The sequence below is a fragment of the Watersipora subatra genome, chromosome 9, assembly GCF_963576615.1.
Source record: "Watersipora subatra chromosome 9, tzWatSuba1.1, whole genome shotgun sequence".
Taxonomy (NCBI): domain Eukaryota; kingdom Metazoa; phylum Bryozoa; class Gymnolaemata; order Cheilostomatida; family Watersiporidae; genus Watersipora; species Watersipora subatra.
The window spans coordinates 47,910,922-47,930,344 of NC_088716.1; the positions used below are offsets into that span (position 1 = coordinate 47,910,922).

Genomic DNA, 19,423 nt, shown 5'->3' on the forward strand with positions numbered 1-19,423 from the left:
ATTCGCTGCTCAAACACTGGAGCCTGTTGCACCGAGGAAACAAACTCTCACCCTTACATAGCCATGACATAGACGAGCCTAATTCTGGTGTCCACAAAACATTCGCATAAAAATAATGCTCCTGTGTTCTTTCTTCTAATCCAATACAATGACTCATCTATTGGTTATATAATATAAATGGTTATATATATTACATATATGCTAAGTGGCTATACAATGTAGGCCTATTTAATATTAACAGGTTTTGCTGAGATCAGAACAACCCTTAGCATGACTTACAAACTGGAGTTGCCACCTCTAACAATATTTTACTAATAGAGCAGAAAATGTAATTCAATATAGAGCTAGAACAGGAAAAATGCATTTGCCATTCTATTGAGATGAAAACGGCAATGAAACATTACAGTGAGGGCCATATGACGCACAAGGTTGTATTTTTAAGCTGATAAAGGGAATTAAAAAAGAAAGACTCACGATTCTGTTGAATTCATCTACTTGATCCATAGTCTTAGGATAGCCTTCGATGAGTATACCATCTGCATTGATATTTGCCTTCAACGCCTCTTTTATCAAAGACTGTGTCACTTCTTCTGGAGCCATTTCCCCTGCAAAGTGTTCAACAATTCCTAAGACCTCAACGAATGATTTAAATGATAAAAATGATTCTATCTGAATTTTATTGCCTACCTGCAAACAAATAGACAACGGATGACCTCAACCATACAAATAATTTTCCTTGAATTCTATTGGCTACTTGGAAGCCAATAGACAATAAATGATTTGAATGTCAAAAGCCATTTTGCTTGAATTCAACACTATACTTTGTAAATATTAGAGATCGTGCAGTGCAATGAGTTACTTCCTGTCTGAAGTCACGATACTCAGGGCTAATGTAACAGCGAAACAATGTAAGGTTTATATGTCCTAGACATGTCAACTCAATCAGTCGTAAGGAATCCACAAATGTATTCACTGATCTATTCATAGAGCTACAAATTCTCACCATTCTGTATAAGCTCCTTGATCACTTGCCATTTTTTATCAGCTGCTCCTTTGAGTAATCGATCTCTGAGCAAGTCGCCGACAGAAAGATGGACCCATCGATACTTGCTGTAGTGAGCGAGGACTTTTTGGCACTGGGTCAACTTGCCACTTCCGGGTGGTCCTACAGTGAAGTAGCCTCAATGCTTTAGACACTCATGCAAAGCATGCACTTCGTGTGTTTTTGGTCAATTCCCATGAGCCATACTGTACATTTTTCAGTTCTATCCATGGGTAGATCAAGTTGCAAACTTACCCATGACAAGCACCAAGGGTACGTTGGATGGAACTTTGATAGGAGTAGATCGTGAGGCTGTAGTCGCTTCTCTTGACCTGCTAATGGGAGGCAACGGGCTTCCTCTTGTGATGTCATTGCTCGTTTCTCTCTGATGAGCTGCTATAGTCAAAACCAACTATAAAAGGTCATACTTATTATGGACATTATACTCTCTATGTAGATAGTGACAATTTTACCTAATGGCTAGCTAAGGTTTGGGTTGTTAGGGGTCAATACTGCCAGGCTGTGTCAGACAGATTAGATGTACTTCATACTAGCTCAATGTTAACTAAATTTACAAATTTTGGAGAATCTTTCAATTTTTATACCTTCAGCTCAAAAATCAGGCGCATAAAAATTGTCTTTGGCCTTTGAAATTTGAGGTGAATTGCATGAAGGCATGAAGTGGAACCGAGGTAGCTAAAGACATCTAAGTGGGTTGACTCGCTGCTCGTGTTACATACTTCTGATCCACTTTCACATAAATGGGAGCTTAAAAATATGCAAATTCAAAACTCAGCCCTCAGCTTTCCATTTTTCTAAACATACATGTAGCAATCTATATATACATGTATACAAATCTCAATCTTTGTCCTTTGTCAGCCATCTGTCCAACTATAGTTCTTAAAATCTAAGATTGAACAATGCACTTCATATGGGATTTGAACTAACGCAGACTGTAGCCGCAAGTTTGTAAACACGCACACCTAACCAGAAGCCTAAGCCACTTTTACCATTTCCATCGCTCTTACAATATACTGTATACCTTTTTCGTGATTGCACATACTCAATTATCCATTAATACAGTGACTTTTGATAACTGTTGTTATACAGCATGTTAAATAAAAATAAATCTTTTGGGCAAAAACTTTTATATTGTCCGGGCAATGCCGGCATTCACCTAGTAAGTTTATATTTTTAGTTGTTCAATTAAAAGTGTCAGTTTCACCATTTGTTTAGCAGACTTTTAATAATTAAAAAATCCTCAGATCTAGCATGGGTCGTCAAATATGGATGAAAAGAAAAACTACACATGCTAAATGTTACTTATAATAGCTGTTTTTGTACAGTATGCACACCATGCAGTGTGTACAGCAACACAAGCCCGACCTTCCTGTAAGTCTATATGCTGTAGTACTTAGATAAACTATGGTCATCTCACTACAAGTAGAACTTTTAAAACCGCACAGCTCAAAACAAAATTAACCTGTTAAATTTGTCATTCAAGCTATATACTTGCTGTTGGTCACCTTATTGCCAAGGTGTCAAGAGATAAACGGTTCAGCGTTTATGTGACAAAATCAGCAGCGTTCAATGTGATGAGCTAACACCTAATGGACACTTTAAACTTTAGAAGACACTGTTTGCGCAAAAGACTAAACACCTGGCCAGTGCTCACATGCAATATTGCACTTACGAAACTTCAGTAACTGGTAAATAAATGTTCAAACATGTCATTGTTATCGCTGAAACCTACTTACTATTCAGTGTTTCCTATCAGCCTAGCATTGATGTCTTTGACTGTCAACCATGGGGTTGGTAGTTCAAGCCCTGCTTAATGCCAATCTGAAAAAGCTCTCCGCAAAATTTCAACACTAAATTGCTGTATCTTTCGGATCTAGACCATAATTTGGAGGCCCCCTGTGTCCCACACTGACAACGTGAGCACGTTACAGATCCACCTCTGTCCTTCGCATATTGAGCAAGTGAAAAGGCTACCTGGCTCTGTCAGACTAGATGTGTTGCAAAATGCATTCCTTCGGGTTAATCTGACGGTTCCAGAAGAAGCCCTTGATAAGTGTTAGGACCATCCAAGGTAGCTTATAAAAAACTAGTCCTGGCGGTGTGTTTCTCTACTAGAACATGAAAACACTACCAAGCATTGTCACCCCATGACAGAAGCATGCCATTACTATCAGCCTAGCCCAAAAGTCCGTCTACTGCTCAGTGGGCACGCTGTACTACTGCTCTCACCAAAGGTTGCCAACCGGCCATTGCCCACCTGTGATACTATCCTCAGAGGATGACTCATGGTTTGGTGTGACGCTAATGGGTGGCAAAGCAGTACTTTTTTTCAACTCAGCAAATGCATTCCAGTTAACTGTGTTTCCTCCAGAATCCTTAACTTTTTGTATGCAATCTATGAGATAACCAAGATGGTCATCTGGTCTGTGATACATAAGCCCTGTCATAAGACTCTACAAACCAACAAAATTGTTGTTGACTCTTTGTCTAAATCAGTCTAAATAGTACTTTAAACACTAAACTGTGACAGAAAGCAGCAGACAATGCGCAGCCATATTACGTATATGCGCAGTTGATAGTTGTATAAGCATAACAGGTGCCTACTGCATATTTTCTCACTTAAAAAGTTATAGAGTTTTAAAAAAGTATAAAAATTTATAAAAAGTTTTAAAATTTTTAAATTAAACAAACTAGATTTTTAGATGAAGAGGCTCAAATTCTTAGCTACTATCAGCAAACCGATTAACTAAAGCCAAGTTTAACATTATCTTAGTAGAACAACTTTGGCATATTCATGCAGAAACAACCAACACTTTTTGAAACTCAGTACCCAACTAGTACCCAACTAAAAAATTAAAAACAAAAATGGTTTGACATATTGTTCTGTTCAGCAAGTTGTACCCTTCCAATGATCATCTTGTTGACCTAATGTATGAACACGAAAAATGTCTGGTATAGAGTGTTAGTCGAAAGCAAGCAAGATATCAACGTGACTTTTGTAGTTGTAACAGTTTAATACAGTGCCTGATATTATTTATGAGTCCGGCAAATAACCCAACACATACAATTACTCGACAGGTATGGCTAGCACAAATAATTTGGTAGAGCCTAGTTTCGCTATCAACATTGTTTGCACACTTTTCTAAACTTTAACAAACCTACGATATAAAACTATATATGCAAAATAACTTTTTATCATATCACCTCAAATAATTGAGGAACCTGGCGATTTGACATGTAAGTCTTTGCATCTTCGGCCGGAGATTCCTTCATACTTTTAGTTGGTCATGAGAAATCTGTGACAAGCACTGTTGAGTTATTTTGCATCCATGCGTATCTAAGGCGGTTAACATATGAGCTCTCGCCAGTTCTTTCGTCAACACAAAATTGCCAAGGGATGAAGATCTCTATGAGAATGCGAAGTTTAGCCTTCAACACGCATTTATTCAAAAGCGTCAGGGTAGTCGAAATCATTAAAAAAACAAGCTGCAAAATCGCAGGCTTCTTGTTTTTTCTGTTAGCATTGACCTGCATAGATTTCGAACTTTGAAAAGCTTTAGGTCACAGTATGAGTATACTTAGGTATAGAGTTGTGACCATTCTTTGTGACCGATCAAAATAACGCACTTTCTATGCAATGGAAAAACAACACTAAGAGTATATCTTATCACGAATAGACAACTCTCAGGTAGTTTTTGATCATTGTATGTTTGCGCTAGGTACGACAATCCGATTGACTTTGAAACCAAATGAGTCGTGAGTCAACATTGCAATTTATTAATACCGCTTGCGAATACAGTCAAACATGGATAACTCGAACTTCAAGGGCCCGAGCAAAAGTGTTCGAATTATCAGAGCATTCAAGTTATCAGAGCACTGTCACAAGTCCATATATTTACTTATTTATTAGTAGATACATGTACATATACAAACTATAATATAAATCAAAAGCACAAATGGCTTGTTTCAAATTAAATGCTTTTAATGTAAAGTTTAAAACGTTTTCATGAAAAAGTATAGAGATTTTTCTATCACTTGAGATTGGTTTGTTGTTTGAGGTGATGTTATTGCCAGGACGTTTTTTCAGATTGACGTTGGCAAAACTTGATCGTTGTCGAAATGCTCAAAAGAAAAGACATTTTTTTCTTTTGGGGTTTTACCCACGATCAATTTTGCCGTTTTTTCTTGAAGTTTATGCAGATTACCTTACTTTACCTGGGATTCGTTAAGAGCAACACTCCGAGGCAGTTCAATTAGAAGTTTTACGAGGTTTTACGGTACATTCTATATCATTCACGCTTTTTTAATAGATACTTATTGAATGTACACACGTATTCTGTGTTTAGGTCAAACGATGAATAGTTTTTTGTAGCTCAGACAACGTATACGTTTAATTACAACATTTTTTAAGACGTTTTAAACATTCAACATTCCGACGTTGATTCAACACGGAATCAACGTCGAAAAACTATTCATCGCGGGCTAGCCGAGTCACGCACTCAAGGAGTTTCGCCACGCACATACAAAACAACATGCGATTTTTGTTTTGTATGTGCGTGGCGAAAATTCTTGCGCGCGTGACCCGGCTAGCTCGTGCTATGCATCGTATCGCAGTATAAATCAAATTTCACCAAACTTTTAGAAAAGTCGTTGACAAAAATATTTTGCCGATGGTGGTAATAACGACGCTTATGAATTACGAAAAGATGAAGTTTACCTCTATGGCTTTGAATAAAGTGATTTTCTCAAGCGAAAACAACCGTTTCGGTAGCTGTTGGGCAAAAAAACAGTTCGAATTAACAGTGTTGAGTTCGAGTTATCTATAGCAATTTATCATTATGTGGGAACGGACCAAAGGAAATGTTCGAATTAACCATGTGTTCGAGCTATCCGTGGACGAGTTATCCATGTTTGACTGTATTTCATAACAGCTGCAGGCCTGCAACAGCGCTTGCGCCATATTTGAACATCAGCGAACACGTTTCCTATACGATTTTTTGTTTTATGGCTTTTTATTAGAACAACTAGTCGTGTAGGAAAAAGGCACGCGATAGAGAATAACGAAACCAATAAACACGATTTATTTGACCAATTAACCAATGGCAATACGTGTTATCACTGCGATCTATCAGTACAAGCACGTGTACATATTTTGGCACGCTTAATTCGGAGTTGTTTACTCCAAGTAAATCCGTATTAGCGCCTGGAAAGTTGACTTGTGAATTGCGCTCTAAGGTTTGCATATCCTCATAGCCGCTTACGTAAAGATTTGAGTTAACTTAAATCCGGTGTGCAACTATAACACCGGTGCATGAGTGATGCAGGCTGTCTTGAGCACTGTTGCCAGTCAGTATTTCAGAAGGAAAGTGGTTGAATGAATTTACTTCATCTGTTAATATTGCAAAATGGACAACATGTACTACATGTATTTTGTCACAGATGGCTGGCAACACTGGCTCAAATGGTAGCACTACTCATCAATCAATAATATGTCCACTCTGACTACTCAAACTGATAGGTCTTGGTGATGTAATAAAAACGCGTAAAAATTTGGAAGACTTTCAACCACTAAGGAAAAGGAACAACTCTTTATTAAATGTTGGTGACCCTGACAAGGGCTGATTGGAGGATAGGAGCACAAGCTAAAATTGTACCAGCAAATTAATCTGGGCTTATTTGCACAACTAGGTAGTTCAAATTATGATAAAATTTTGAACTACCTGTGCTCAAAACCATTTTAAAATCTGCTTACCATTCTATTGCAAAGACAAAGGAATTAATGCTAAATAACTGTCATGCAGATAGGTAGTTGATCTCTTTTTACAATATAAAGCTATAATAATTCTCCCTGAATGATTATTTGTTATTATTTCTGTCAGGTATTTGTACCTGCTATCGGATAACTATAAAGACCGATACAACTTGCATCGTGGATTGACTGGCACCAATTCCAAGTGGGTAAATTAATTATCATTTATACAACATACTTCTAGAGATACACTTTATCACAATGTAATTGGCAAAGGTATTTCGTTAGTCTCATGTCAGAACAGAAAAATGGTGGAGCCAGGTACTGCGATTCAACCAAGCATAATCCTGTGAAAAAGCGGTGCGAATGACCAGTGCCATCAAATCAGTTTTACTATCAAGTGACAAGTGAATAAATATGATAAGATATACACTTTAGACTTATTTTACTAACTTTAATTCTTTTTAATTCAACTATGTGCAGTTTAAATAGCCCAGTTATTCCCTTAACCACTTATCTATTAATGTGTTTATTAATTTGAACTATTACAGAAGTAATCATATTTACAATAGCATACATGTATATCGATTAATAATGCTCAAGTGATCGACTGTTTTTTTCGTCAATCAGAATAACGTCCTCTAGAATAATGTCATTTTTCGACTCTATAGATTGAAAGATTAATGAATACATTTTTATTATGGGCTATCAGAGCTGAGGCCACGTTTTCAACATTTGTGGTAAAAAAAAACATACCCTTTGAAAATCTCTCATATTTTCTTCTGTAATTTGACGCGTATGACTAAAGCAAAGTAAGAATCTTGATTAAATTTTATGGTTGTGATTCTACCAGGTTTTGAAACTCATAAAGATGCGATACTGTTCCATATCTCATTGTAGTCATGTGTTTATGAAGAGCTCATTTATTACCAGTGCTTCATAGTTGTATAACTTAACTTAGACCAGATATCTATAAATAATTAGACTTATGGAAATGAATTTCTATGTTATCCAACTATTGAACAGCGCTAGTATGCTGTACTAGTGAAACTGAGATACTTTGGAACAATCTGAAGTAATACTATCGGACAAACTAGTCAAGTCTGGAAAAGTCTCCTAAAAGTTCACATATACTACTAATGTTAACTACAAATGCTTTCAAAAGCATTATACAGTTGTTATAGAGATCCTTGCTGAGAGTACTTGAAGGGAATATCTTGACCGACTTTCCAATCTGCCAAGAAGCTGTCAAACCACTCATTTTGAGCGACAGTCAAATGGTTTTTCCAATCTCCCACGTCACCTAGAATATATTGAAGACCCTTACTAGTTTATCTTAACTGCTTAGACCTATACTAGGGTGTCATTTATTTGCAGGTTAACAGTCTATGTGATAAGGCTAAGAAAAGGTCCATCATTAGATAAGGGCAGAGTAAGCATTCATAGGTTCTTGCTTCCATTAACTATAACATAACTACAGTATGAATGGTGAAAATTGGCTAAATTGTTTCTTTTTTTACTTTTAGTCTTAAGCAAAAGGCTAAATAATGCTTTTTTACATATAACGCTTTAGTCATAATTTAATTGTTGTCACCGAAAATTTCCCTGCAGAACCAATTCAAATTTGAAACAAGAACCCCTTGTGGGTAATATGTAAGGTATAAATTACTGACAGTTTTCTCCTAAGTACGATGGTTTAAAAATATCAGCTCTGTAGGTCAAAGCTAATATGAAAATGCCCGAACTTAAAACCTGTTGACTTCCAACAGTGTAATTATTGAATAGATTTTTATTTGAGTTGGAAGCTAATTAAAAGACGGTTATTATTTTAAAATCATAATTTTATGAACTACATGCCGGTATTTAACTTTAACTTTCTTAGGCTTCTTATATGCATGGTGAGCATCTGTAAAATATACATGCACAAGATCAGATTCCCTATGACTCAGAATATAGTTGCAGTACATGCTGCAGTAGCTACCAACAAAATTTTCATTTACCTGGTTAGTTTAATCGCTAGCAGATGCTATCATTAGTTTTTTTCTACACGAATTTAACTCTCATTATTTTATGAATAATTGCTGTTAGTGAAACTTATAAAATGCTCTGTTACTCAGATAGTTTGTAGCATAAAATTCGGAGTGAAGACTTTTACAATGCTATTAACTCTGCCCTTATTAAACTTGTACATATTTTAAAAATATATGACAAGACTTGGGAGTTGAATGGGCAATGCTAAAAAGTAATCAATAATTTATTTCTGAAAGATTTTTTAATACTTTGTGTTTTTTATATTACTGTGTTATTATAATCTTCAGAAAGCTTTTGTTTTGCTTGTTACAATAGTTAACAAAGATTTATTTTAAAGATGAACGTACACAGAATTTCATTAGAGTTTTTTAGCAAGTATCGAAATTTTTCTATCATTTGAAATTATTTATGTTTGAGGTGATCTGACTGCCAAGGTGTTACAAGATTAAAATCGACAAAACTTGATCACGGTTAAAGCGCTAAAAAAATACTTGCAAGGTGACATCAATAGTTGCTATCCTTGCTATAGTTGATATCAGTTATTGTGTTCAAATTGCAATGTTACGCGTCTTTATTCTGTCGGCCTCTTTGCAACTGTTGACATCATAATCACACTTTCGCTTGATCTGAGTATTTTAACCATGATCAAGTTTTGTAGATTTTAACCTTTAAACATCTTGGTTGTCAGATTACCTCAAAAATTCAAAACACAAATAATAGAAAAATACAGATAGCTTCTGACAAAATTTACTAAAATTTTGAGCAAGTTCATTGTTAAAACCCAAGTGACAAACTGCTTCAAATTTTTACAATAGAAAGTTTCTTGAACTGGAACTTTTTAAATATTTCTTTTGTAGTCAGTCATTTTTTAATCAATATGAATTAATTTTTATTTTGTTAGGCACTTTGTAATTTATGTACAGCGACTGCAACCATTTAACCCAAAATTCAAAGTACTTTGCAACATTTTTCGCAAGCTAAGAGTAAAAAACAAAGATATAAAGAAGTACAAATAAAGAAGTTTATACCTTTACGGAGTATGGCTTTGGTCGCGACCCTTATTATTTCTAGAACCTTCTCAGCGTTGGGTGTCTGACATTTTATCTGAACAAAACAAACATGTGAGGAAATTTGAGTGTCTTGACTCAAGACTCTTGAGTTGCGATTTTGGTCACCATGAGTCATTTGGCCATATTCTCACTCATTAGACCATATGCTATATGCTAACTCACTGTAAAAGCAAATAGGTTCTAATAAGGACATAAAGCTCATGACATGGCAAGAAGCATATCATGCAAAATCAACAGCGGTAAGCACATTATGTTTTTAAACAACTCTAAACCATGCAAATAAAGTTTAAAATAATGACCAAAAACCATTGAAGTAATTAGCTTTTTAAAAGAAAAAAGTTGCATTGTTTGCATCATATAAAATACTAGATAGATGTTAGCTCAAGCAATGCAATCTTATATAAGGTTGTCCACACAAACAAAGGGTTTGAATACATAAGCAAAACAGTTTAAAGCCTTTTGCTTACCATCTCTACCATCTCTGTAGATGGAGGTCCTGTTGTCTTGCCTATTTTCATCTTGTCAAAGTTAATAGCCTCAGCTATATCCTTCACCAGTTCTGGTGATCCGTTGGTACCCATGAACTCATTTACTTTTTGGATAATTGCTATTGGATCCTGCAAATCAATAAAAAAATTGATAACATTTTTATTGACAATAAATGTCTGAGCTTTTTGATGCGGATCTTGATTCTGATCTGAGAACGTCAGTTAAAACTTTGTGATAGTAAGGCAGCTTTTTGCAATTAATATATGGGCCTATCACATGTCACTTACCGTTTTCAAATCCTCATAAAACAGAATAAGGATGTTAGGATCATCTCTGAGAGACCACATGTACTCAACGTAGTCAAAATATGTCCCATAAGGCATGTCCTTGTCGTATAAGAACATCTTCATAAACTGCCCTAAAGTCATGTTTTCAAAAGCCTCGGGTTCTTTTTTCACCGATACTTTCTGTAAACGGAAATAGTCATGTTGATAAAATTGCTTAGTTTTACAGTTGTAACAAGTAATTACTTTTGACCAAACAACATCACGTATTTGAGTGTAAGTTACAGTAGATGTTGTACCAAATAGTTATAATATAACAGTAATCAAACATATAATAATGAAACCAAGAACATCAAAAAATCTGAGCAATTTTGAAGCAAAAAACTTTAAAATTAAACAATAACCAGCAGGTCAACAGGCACATATGACATCAAAGGGTAGCCGCTCTACTTCCAGATGTCAACCAATAAGTTTGCAAATAACCTGAACACTGATTTCAACATGCTTATAGAATTATAGCTTGACGAAGGTTGCTATCGTTACAGGAAAATGAGAAAATTTTGGTAATCATAAAATTGTTGTGAGCCAAAATAACCCACAAGGCTTGTTTTCTACATGCAGATCAAATAACCCTTTGATAATACAGCTGTTTTTTTATTTTAGATGTCTGATGTGGTGAACATGTATTTCTACAAAATTGATAAATCACCAAAAGTAATTTGGTGGTTTTAAAATCCATAATTTTCTGTCAAACTAACAAAAGCAGTAAAACAAGCAAACATTTTCAAACTTTCAAGTCCATCCTTGGCATTATGTACTTACTATATTCTTGAAGTGGTAATAATATGAAACACACGTGTCTTTGGGGTTCCTCATAACTACAAACATCAAAAATAATTGTAATGAATATGCCATAACGTTGATCAGTAAAACTACCCTACATTAGTCGAGTTGAACTAATGATGAGCCAAAGAAATGTGAACCAGTTTAATAAATAACTATATATAATTATATATACAATAACCATATATATAGTAATAAATATATAGTCATACAGAATCCCATTACAATAATCCATGTTGAACTCCATGTTTTACAGGATAGACATTAATTTCATAAACTTATCAGCTTACATAAAACTGTTTTAGCTTTTCTGAATTCCTTGGGCAGAACATCCATTCTGTAGTGAGTATTCAGAACTCGTGGGGAAGGAAAGATTTTATCAATTTTAGCAACTGGGCTTGAATCAACCATAAAAACTGCTTTGGACGCTCTGATGTAGTCAGCTGATCCATTGAGTAGCATCATCATTGTTTCCCACATGAAGTGGGTGCCTAAAATTGTACAACATTGCAAAATTGACTCAAACTGTATCATTGCTCAACAAAATGTATGTGTATGCGTTTTTTCTGTTTATATTTTTCAATGTTATTATAAAGTTTAAAACAGAACTTTAAAGTAACTTTCAAATTTATTGCATTTCTTATTATCGTCAGAATACATTTATTTAGAGATGAGACAACTGCTTTGATAAATTAAATGCATAGGAATTTTCAATACTATAGTATGGGATAGTCGTGTTAAATGTTTCATTTTGTTCTGTAAATGTCTTCTATTGTCTTGTGCCATCTTCAACTATCTCTTATAATTCTCAGTTATTTTCTTTTCTTCTTAAAAATCATCAATGAGTCCAGAATTGGTAAATACGCATCTACATGTATAGAAGCTCTCAACAGTTATGGCCAATCAATGCACTACAGACTTGGCTTTACGATTCTGCAGAATAGTGTGCATGAACAGAATTTAAATATCAATATAAACAACAAAATCACAACTACTTTGAAGTTTATACTGACCATCCTTAGGGCATGTAGTGAGTAAAAAGTGTGTTTGTACTGACCATCCTGAGGGTATGCAGTAAGTAAAAAACCGTTTTTGCACTGATCATTCTTAGGGTGTGCAGTAGGTAGAAACTGTGTTTGTACTGACCATTCTTAGGGTGTGCAGTAGGTAGAAACTGTGTTTGCACTGATCATTCTTAGGGTGTGCAGTAGGTAGAAACTGTGTTTGTACTGACCATTCTTAGGGTGTGCAGTAGGTAGAAACTGTGTTTGTACTGACCATTCTTAGGGTATGCAGTAGGTAGAAACTGTGTTTGTACTGACCATTCTTAGGGTATGCAGTAGGTAGAAACTGTGTTTGTACTGACCATTCTTAGGGTATGCAGTAGGTAGAAACTGTGTTTGTACTGACCATTCTTAGGGTATGTAGCAAGCAGAAAATCTGAATCCTTCCATTTGTATGCCTCCATATCACGTCGTACCTCGGAGTGATCACTCATCTCTGTTACATGTGCTGCCACCTTTACAGATCCATCATCACTCGTCAGGTACTTTCCGGTTACAGAACCAGATAAGGGGTGCGGTGGCAGATCTTCCATGGCTTCACTCTCCTTACTGTCTCACACTGCGCTGTTGGCCGTTAAATTAAATATTTTGCAAGAAATCTGTCATGTTTGTAGCATAGAACCAGTGCAAAGATTGTTAGGGTAACTTTTAGACTAAAACTTTATATTACATTTAAAATCTATCAATTTTTAATGCGAGCACAACCAGCCCAGAGAGCCTAGTAAGCTCAGGGAGCATAGCAAGCATTGCAAATATAACAAACAAAACTCTCCTCAGACATCACGATTTTTTGCTTGTTAATAGCTGATATTATAAAAAAGAAATTATGCTGATGAAGAACTGATTATTACAATGATCTGTTAGATGTTGACTGCTATTGATTAATGCAAATGACAAATCTTAAATTACAAATTCCTCGACTGAACTAGTAAATAGCATCACAATGTTCTCGCCAACTTTTTAAAGAAAGTTTACCTAAAAATTCTATCTTCTATTACCAGAAAACGTCTTCTATTGTTCAGCAACTTTTGAAAGAAGTCTATGAAACGACAATTGTAAAGCTTTCAATGCTCAATAATCCGCATGCCTTCTCTCTTCCTCCACAGCCTAGCTTACCATTAAATATCTTCTGCAGCAGTTTGGATAAACAATTTTCACTACTTGTTTACGATTACAGATCTTTTACAGTTGCTGCTGTTCTATATGCTCGGAACTCAATTGAGCCACACAGGCACTGGTACTACTCATCCTAATAACATTCCTGAGGAGCAGTCAAGCAGGAGCAGATCTAAGGGTCGCTTACCTCTAATTGCTGTAAGCTTGTTACTGTTGTTTTGACACAGATATTGGACAAATGCGAGGGTTCTTTGATTGCCGAGGAAGACTTGGCTGGTTTCTACTAAAAATGACAATGAGTAAAATCTGCCTACTTTTCACAAGAAGACAGAGTCTGATAAGGAGAAAAGAGGGAATTAAAGGGAATGGGAGGGGCTGACCAAGAAAAGAATGGCTGTGAGAGAGAGAAGGAGGTGGGGTTGAGAGAAAATGGGGCGGAAAGTGAAGGGAGCGACGATTAATAGGAAAGGGTTGAAGCGAGAGAAGGGTGCCGCTGCGGGGGAAAGAGAGAAGGGGTCAGTGGTTAGATAGAAAAAGGTAGTGAAGGAAACGAAGCTCGGGATTAGGGTGAAGGAGAAGAGATAGCTGTATATGACTTCACATCACCTTTCTGATATTTTAGAAAACAGATAGGATACATGTAACTGGTGGAATAAGTGTTGTGGTTAATAAATATTAACAATATGACTAATTTTTCAGCATAAGTATATGATGAAGAGTTATACATATGTACCTAATATAAATCCTAGCACCCTGGTAGTCTATAATGACCAAGAGATAGGCATGCGGGGGGGGGGGGTGAAGGTAATAAAGCACAAAGATTATGTATTTACACAATTATTCTGTAATGCTGGAAGGTGGTCCATTAGCATGTAGACTGCAAGTAGAAAAGGAGTTAGAGTGTAGAATGTTAGAGTGTAGAATGTTAGAGTGTAGAATGTTAGAGTGCCGAATGTAAGAGGTACAATGTTAGAGTGTAGAATGTTAGAGTGTAGAATTCTAGAGTGTAGAATGTTAGGGTGTAGAATGTCAGAGTGTAGAATGTTAGAGTGTAGAATGTTAGAGTGTAGAATGTCAGAGTGTAGAATGCTAGAGTGTAGAATGTTAGAGTGTAGAATGTTAGAGTGTAGAATGTTAGAGTGTAGAATGCCAGAGTGTAGAATGTTAGAGTGTAGAATGTTAGAGTGTAGAATGTTAGAGTGTAAAATGTTAGAGTGTATAGAATGTTAGAGAGTAGAATGTTAGAGAGTAGAATGTTAGAGTGTAGAATGTTAGAGTGTAGAATTCTAGAGTGTAGAATGTTAGGGTGTAGAATGTCAGAGTGTAGAATGTTAGAGTGTAGAATGTTAGAGTGTAGAATGTCAGAGTGTAGAATGCTAGAGTGTAGAATGTTAGAGTGTAGAATGTTAGAGTGTAGAATGTTAGAGTGTAGAATGCCAGAGTGTAGAATGTTAGAGTGTAGAATGTTAGAGTGTAGAATGTTAGAGTGTAAAATGTTAGAGTGTATAGAATGTTAGAGAGTAGAATGTTAGAGAGTAGAATGTTAGAGTGTAGAATGTTAGAGAGTAGAATATTAGAGAGTAGAATGTTAGAGTTTAGAAAATTACAGTGTACAAGTTAGAGTGTACAAGTTAGAGTGTACAAGTTAGAGTGTACAAGTTAGAGTGTACAAGTTAGAGTGTACAAGTTAGAGTGTACAAGTTAGAGAGTACAAGTTGGAGTGTACAAGTTAGAGTGTACAAGTTAGAGTGTACAAGTTAGAGTGTACAAGTTAGAGTGTACAAGTTAGAGTGTACAAGTTAGAGTGTACAAGTTAGATTGTAGGTCAAGCTGAATGCCATGTGTCTGAGTTTTCGAAACAATATACTAAATTGTTCAATGTGTCTTGCAGTGCTGACAAGAGCATAACAATTAATCTGGTTTATCATTATGTACATGTACCATACCAGCTGTAGGCACTGAAAGTTTGCTTCTTAAACTTTTGTACAATTACAGAGAGAAGAAACGATAACTGGTCTAAGGTTTGTACAAATACGTAGAAAAAGTGATGGCAAAATGAAGCAGGTGGCTGGTGAAGGAAATTATATCAAAACTTCAATTTTGTAGTCATTCGTCGAAATGACCAACTATAATACTATAGCTGAAGTGGGTGAACAACTTCAGGATTATTTATGGCCAGGTGCTTGCTATACCGAAACAGCCTTTCAATAAAAAAATTGAAAGAAAATGTCAACAAGCAAGCTCATGCGTAGCTGCTGAAGTACTGACTTGGGCACTCATCCGTTAAGTGGGCCACTTTCTCATGGCTATACCTCAAATAAACAGTGTTTCTACGCAGAACGATTTTAGCCAATACATGTATTCCAGAATTTTATGCAGAACCTAAGCTTAGATTTCTGATTGGAAGTTTAACGTTTCACTCGACTGCACTGTCATAGGTGAAGCTTTCGGATAGAAACTTGTCAGATCAAAGATAAAGTTTGAGCCTACAGCTGGACATAATCAATCATAGGCAATAGTTGTGGCCAGTTGTGAGTATGCGCTATTATTACTTAAAAGCTTTTATTAACCATATTGTTGCTGTGTAGTAAAATTATGCTAACCAAACTGAAACAGCCTGTAAAAGATTGGCACTAATTGGTGTGCATTTGCTAAAATAATATTTTCACTCCCTGCTCTGCATTAAGCTGCGTTTCCTGTAGGAAGAAGTCATGGCCAATCTGCCCAAACATCCTATGTGTGGGTCTGTCACTGGGGAGTATTTATCCAATGAAGATGGGTCAGTACAGGTTCCTGCCTTTTTTATGGACGCCGAAAAATTCCAACGAATTCAAAGTGATTTGAAAACATACAAATGGAATGACTCCGATTTTCTGCTTGCAACATTCCCTAAATGTGGTAAGTATAAAGTGTTGAATACACTGAAACTTCCTTTGCCTTTTGTGTTCATACGTATGCCGTGTCTACTCAACTTTATCAACCTCTACAAAATATGCTTATCTACAGCTACATGTATAAGACAACCAGTCTATACAAGATTTAATCAATAAAATTTTTTTGGACTAATACGTTATAAAACAAATGTAATGCCATGAGACTAGTGAGTTATCTTTTCTACTTTTAAAAACATGAATGAGTGACTCTGAGCCCACCGTAAGAGTTGTTTCAGATGTTGAAATGCACTCCTCTATTCAACTGGTGGTGTTTTGAAAATTTAACTAGAAGTTACAACAAAATGATATGTTACCTTTTAGCAGCAGACTATGCATGCAAGACCTTCTACTTCCTTACATTGAAGATTTTTGCAATGAGCTCCACCAAATTAGAGTGCGTTGAGCTAAGATACTGATGGAATGGCCAAGTGCAGGGGTTAATAAATATTAATATAATGACTAATTTTTCAAGGTAATGGTGAAAATGAGCTATACTCATATAGCCAACGTATATTATATACACTAGTACCCTTGCAGTCTACTGGCTGTGAAAGACGATCAGGTGTGCGGATCAAGTATAGAGAATAAGTATGTACACAATTATTCTGCAATGCTGGAAGGCAGTTGATTGGTGCAGATGTTAGTGTTGGTCAAACTGAATGCCACAGGTTTGAGCCTTGTGTGGAGAAATTTTTTGTTCTTACCTTTAACCCTGACTTCTGAAACAGCCAGCCACCACTTTTATTATAGTAAAGATTTGGTAAACACAGTAATACCCTTACTAGTATTAAAGTTTGGAAAAGAGGATCAGGAATCTGTAGCCATTATCTCACCACTTATAAAACATTAATTCTTGGTCCTGAGTTGTTAATATATCATACCGCCAAATTTTATTTTAAGCAGAATTTTGTAATTTCTCATATTTTCATGTTTTTGTTCTACGTGGTCAAGCAGTATATTTCATAGCATAATTATTTCTTAGTTTTATTTACGAGTTCCCCACACGTGCATCATTGCACATCTTCTACAAGTAAATATCAGGTTTTGTAGAAGAAATGAGCCAAGACAAGTTCCAATCGACTGTTAAATTGTGAGACAGGGCTTCTTACGGAAAGCCAGCGGATTCTAAAATATTTGGTACCATTTTATTTGTGGTTCGTCATAAAGACATTATGAACAATATTTGAAGTGTATAATTTATGGCGATTTCCTTTGATTGGAAGCTGCTATAACGTCTAGCATAGAATTCCTTATCTTTTTTTAATAAAGCGCTTGCGATAACCCGCAACATGCGGATGTCCATTGAAACACCTATCACACGGCAACTCAACATGTGCACAATTCCATATCTGCATTCTCCGCACAATGGAAACATGTGGTGCATTTAAAACTAAGTACACAGGCATGATGAAGTTTCATTCAAGATACAAAGCATGTTTATTCAAGTGTTCCACTAGTGACAGAGTAAATAGCTGAGTGTGTTATATAGAGGCAATATAGGTGAGTTCTTGCCAGTTTCGAAGCAAACACTATCATACACAGCAGCCTATAGTTGACTATACTAAATTCAAAGTTTTCTAGCAATAGTAAACACCAGATTAGGTAACATGAAGGCAGCCAAATAGATTTGAAGATATGCTGTCCTTTCTTGGCTAGAGAAAGTCAGTTACAAGGTCGCTTTAGTATATGTTTAAAAGCCAAGCTCAAATCTCAAGAGATTATTTGAAAACTTGATCTTTTTCAGTCAGTAGCTTACAGTAAAGAAAGTTCTAGAATATGTGAATGTAATGCAGCAATGGTTGTGAAAAAAAGGAGGGAAAAAGAGAAAGGAGGAGATGGAAGTAAAAAAAATCAGTGAAAGAGTGATAGTGAGAGTGAATGTGAAAGAGTGTGAGTGTGAGTGAGTGAGAGTGAGTGTGAGAAAGTGAGTGTTAGTGTGAGTGAGTATGAGTGTGAGTATGAGTGAGTATGAGTGAGTATGAGTGAGTATGAGTGAGTATGAGTGAGAGTGAACGAGAAAGAGTGAGAGTGTGTGTGAAAGAGAGGAAAGAGAGGAGAAAGAAAAAAAGCAAAAGAGAGAAAGAAAGAGCAAACGAGAGGTAGTAAGAAAGGGTAAAAGAGAGGGAGAGAGAAAGGGTAAAAGGGAGGAGAGAGAAAGGGTAAAAGGGAGGAGAGAGAAAGGGTAAAAGAGAGGGAGAGAGAAAGGGTAAAAGAGAGGGAGAGAGAAAGGGTAAAAGGGAGGAGAGAGTTCCTAATAAAAGTCTACTACTTAACTATTTTACATATGTTACGATATTCTACTACTTTCAGGGACTCACTTTATGTGGGAGACAATGATGATGCTGCTCAAAGGTTCAGCAGACTACATCTCTGCATCTAAAACCCTTCTGATGGTAGATGCTTGCCCTGTTGGCATGAGTAACAAGGTGTTCCCTTCTCCCAGAGTTCTAAACACTCACTATAGAATTGATGTTCTTCCAGGAGAGTTCAGAAAGGGGAAAACTGTTGCTTGTAAGTAAATCTAGACCTTGGATTATCCCAAAAAATACAGACCATCAGCGATAGACGATAGTAATTTTGTCAGTATTACTCCTTGAACTGGATCAACTTCTTTTCATAGAAATAATGGTGTATCACAACGGACTGATAGTAAGCCCATGACCAAACACTTGCTTCGCTCGTGTTTGGTCATGACACACTACAATCACCATGGCAAACACGAGCGAAGCGAGTGTTTGGGAGCTTTATGATAAATGCATATGTGCACACAACTCCCGAAAG

At 36.1% G+C, this 19,423-nt stretch overlaps 3 protein-coding genes across 7 annotated transcripts in view; 1 reads left to right on the plus strand and 2 right to left on the minus strand.

Annotated features, from left to right (window-relative positions):
• The window catches only part of LOC137403615 (adenylate kinase isoenzyme 5-like), a 37,728-nt gene extending 33,349 nt beyond the window's left edge, over nt 1–4,379 (minus strand). For both annotated transcript variants that reach the window (XM_068089592.1, XM_068089591.1), the window contains exons 1-5: nt 4,268–4,379; nt 3,321–3,516; nt 1,298–1,438; nt 1,004–1,165; nt 475–605 (exon numbers count right to left, since the gene is read on the minus strand). In XM_068089592.1, coding sequence (XP_067945693.1) covers nt 475–605; nt 1,004–1,165; nt 1,298–1,438; nt 3,321–3,516; nt 4,268–4,336 — 699 coding nt within the window. In that variant the 5' untranslated portion in view covers nt 4,337–4,379. The remainder of the gene's footprint in view (nt 1–474; nt 606–1,003; nt 1,166–1,297; nt 1,439–3,320; nt 3,517–4,267) is intronic.
• A 1,794-nt stretch (nt 4,380–6,173) lies between these two features.
• Nucleotides 6,174–19,423, plus strand: part of LOC137405437 (sulfotransferase 1C2-like) — a 28,313-nt gene continuing 15,063 nt past the window's right edge. For 2 of the 3 annotated variants that reach the window (XR_010979758.1, XM_068091697.1), the window contains exons 1-5: nt 6,174–6,298; nt 6,943–7,017; nt 13,782–13,907; nt 16,412–16,607; nt 18,953–19,153. Coding sequence is in view for 2 of the 3 variants with exons in the window: in XM_068091697.1 (XP_067947798.1) it covers nt 13,797–13,907; nt 16,412–16,607; nt 18,953–19,153 (508 nt within the window). In the remaining variant the exon portion in view is untranslated. Of the gene's footprint in view, nt 6,299–6,942; nt 7,018–13,781; nt 13,908–16,096; nt 16,231–16,411; nt 16,608–18,952; nt 19,154–19,423 lie in introns of those variants that run through there. The other variant, XM_068091698.1, reaches the window with a different exon arrangement.
• On the minus strand, nt 7,731–13,817 carry LOC137405438 (sulfotransferase 1E1-like). 2 transcript variants are annotated; one of them, XM_068091699.1, is made up of 8 exons: nt 13,710–13,817; nt 12,940–13,157; nt 11,820–12,020; nt 11,509–11,564; nt 10,690–10,869; nt 10,381–10,530; nt 9,872–9,947; nt 7,731–8,115 (listed from the first exon to the last, which is right to left on the minus strand). In XM_068091699.1, exons 2-8 carry the CDS (start codon nt 13,124–13,126, stop codon nt 7,991–7,993), a joined length of 975 nt encoding a protein of 324 aa, XP_067947800.1. In that variant the 5' UTR covers nt 13,127–13,157; nt 13,710–13,817; the 3' UTR covers nt 7,731–7,990. The 2 variants fall into 2 exon arrangements, with proteins under 2 accessions (XP_067947800.1, XP_067947801.1); XM_068091700.1 differs by lacking the exon at nt 13,710–13,817 and adding an exon at nt 13,592–13,686.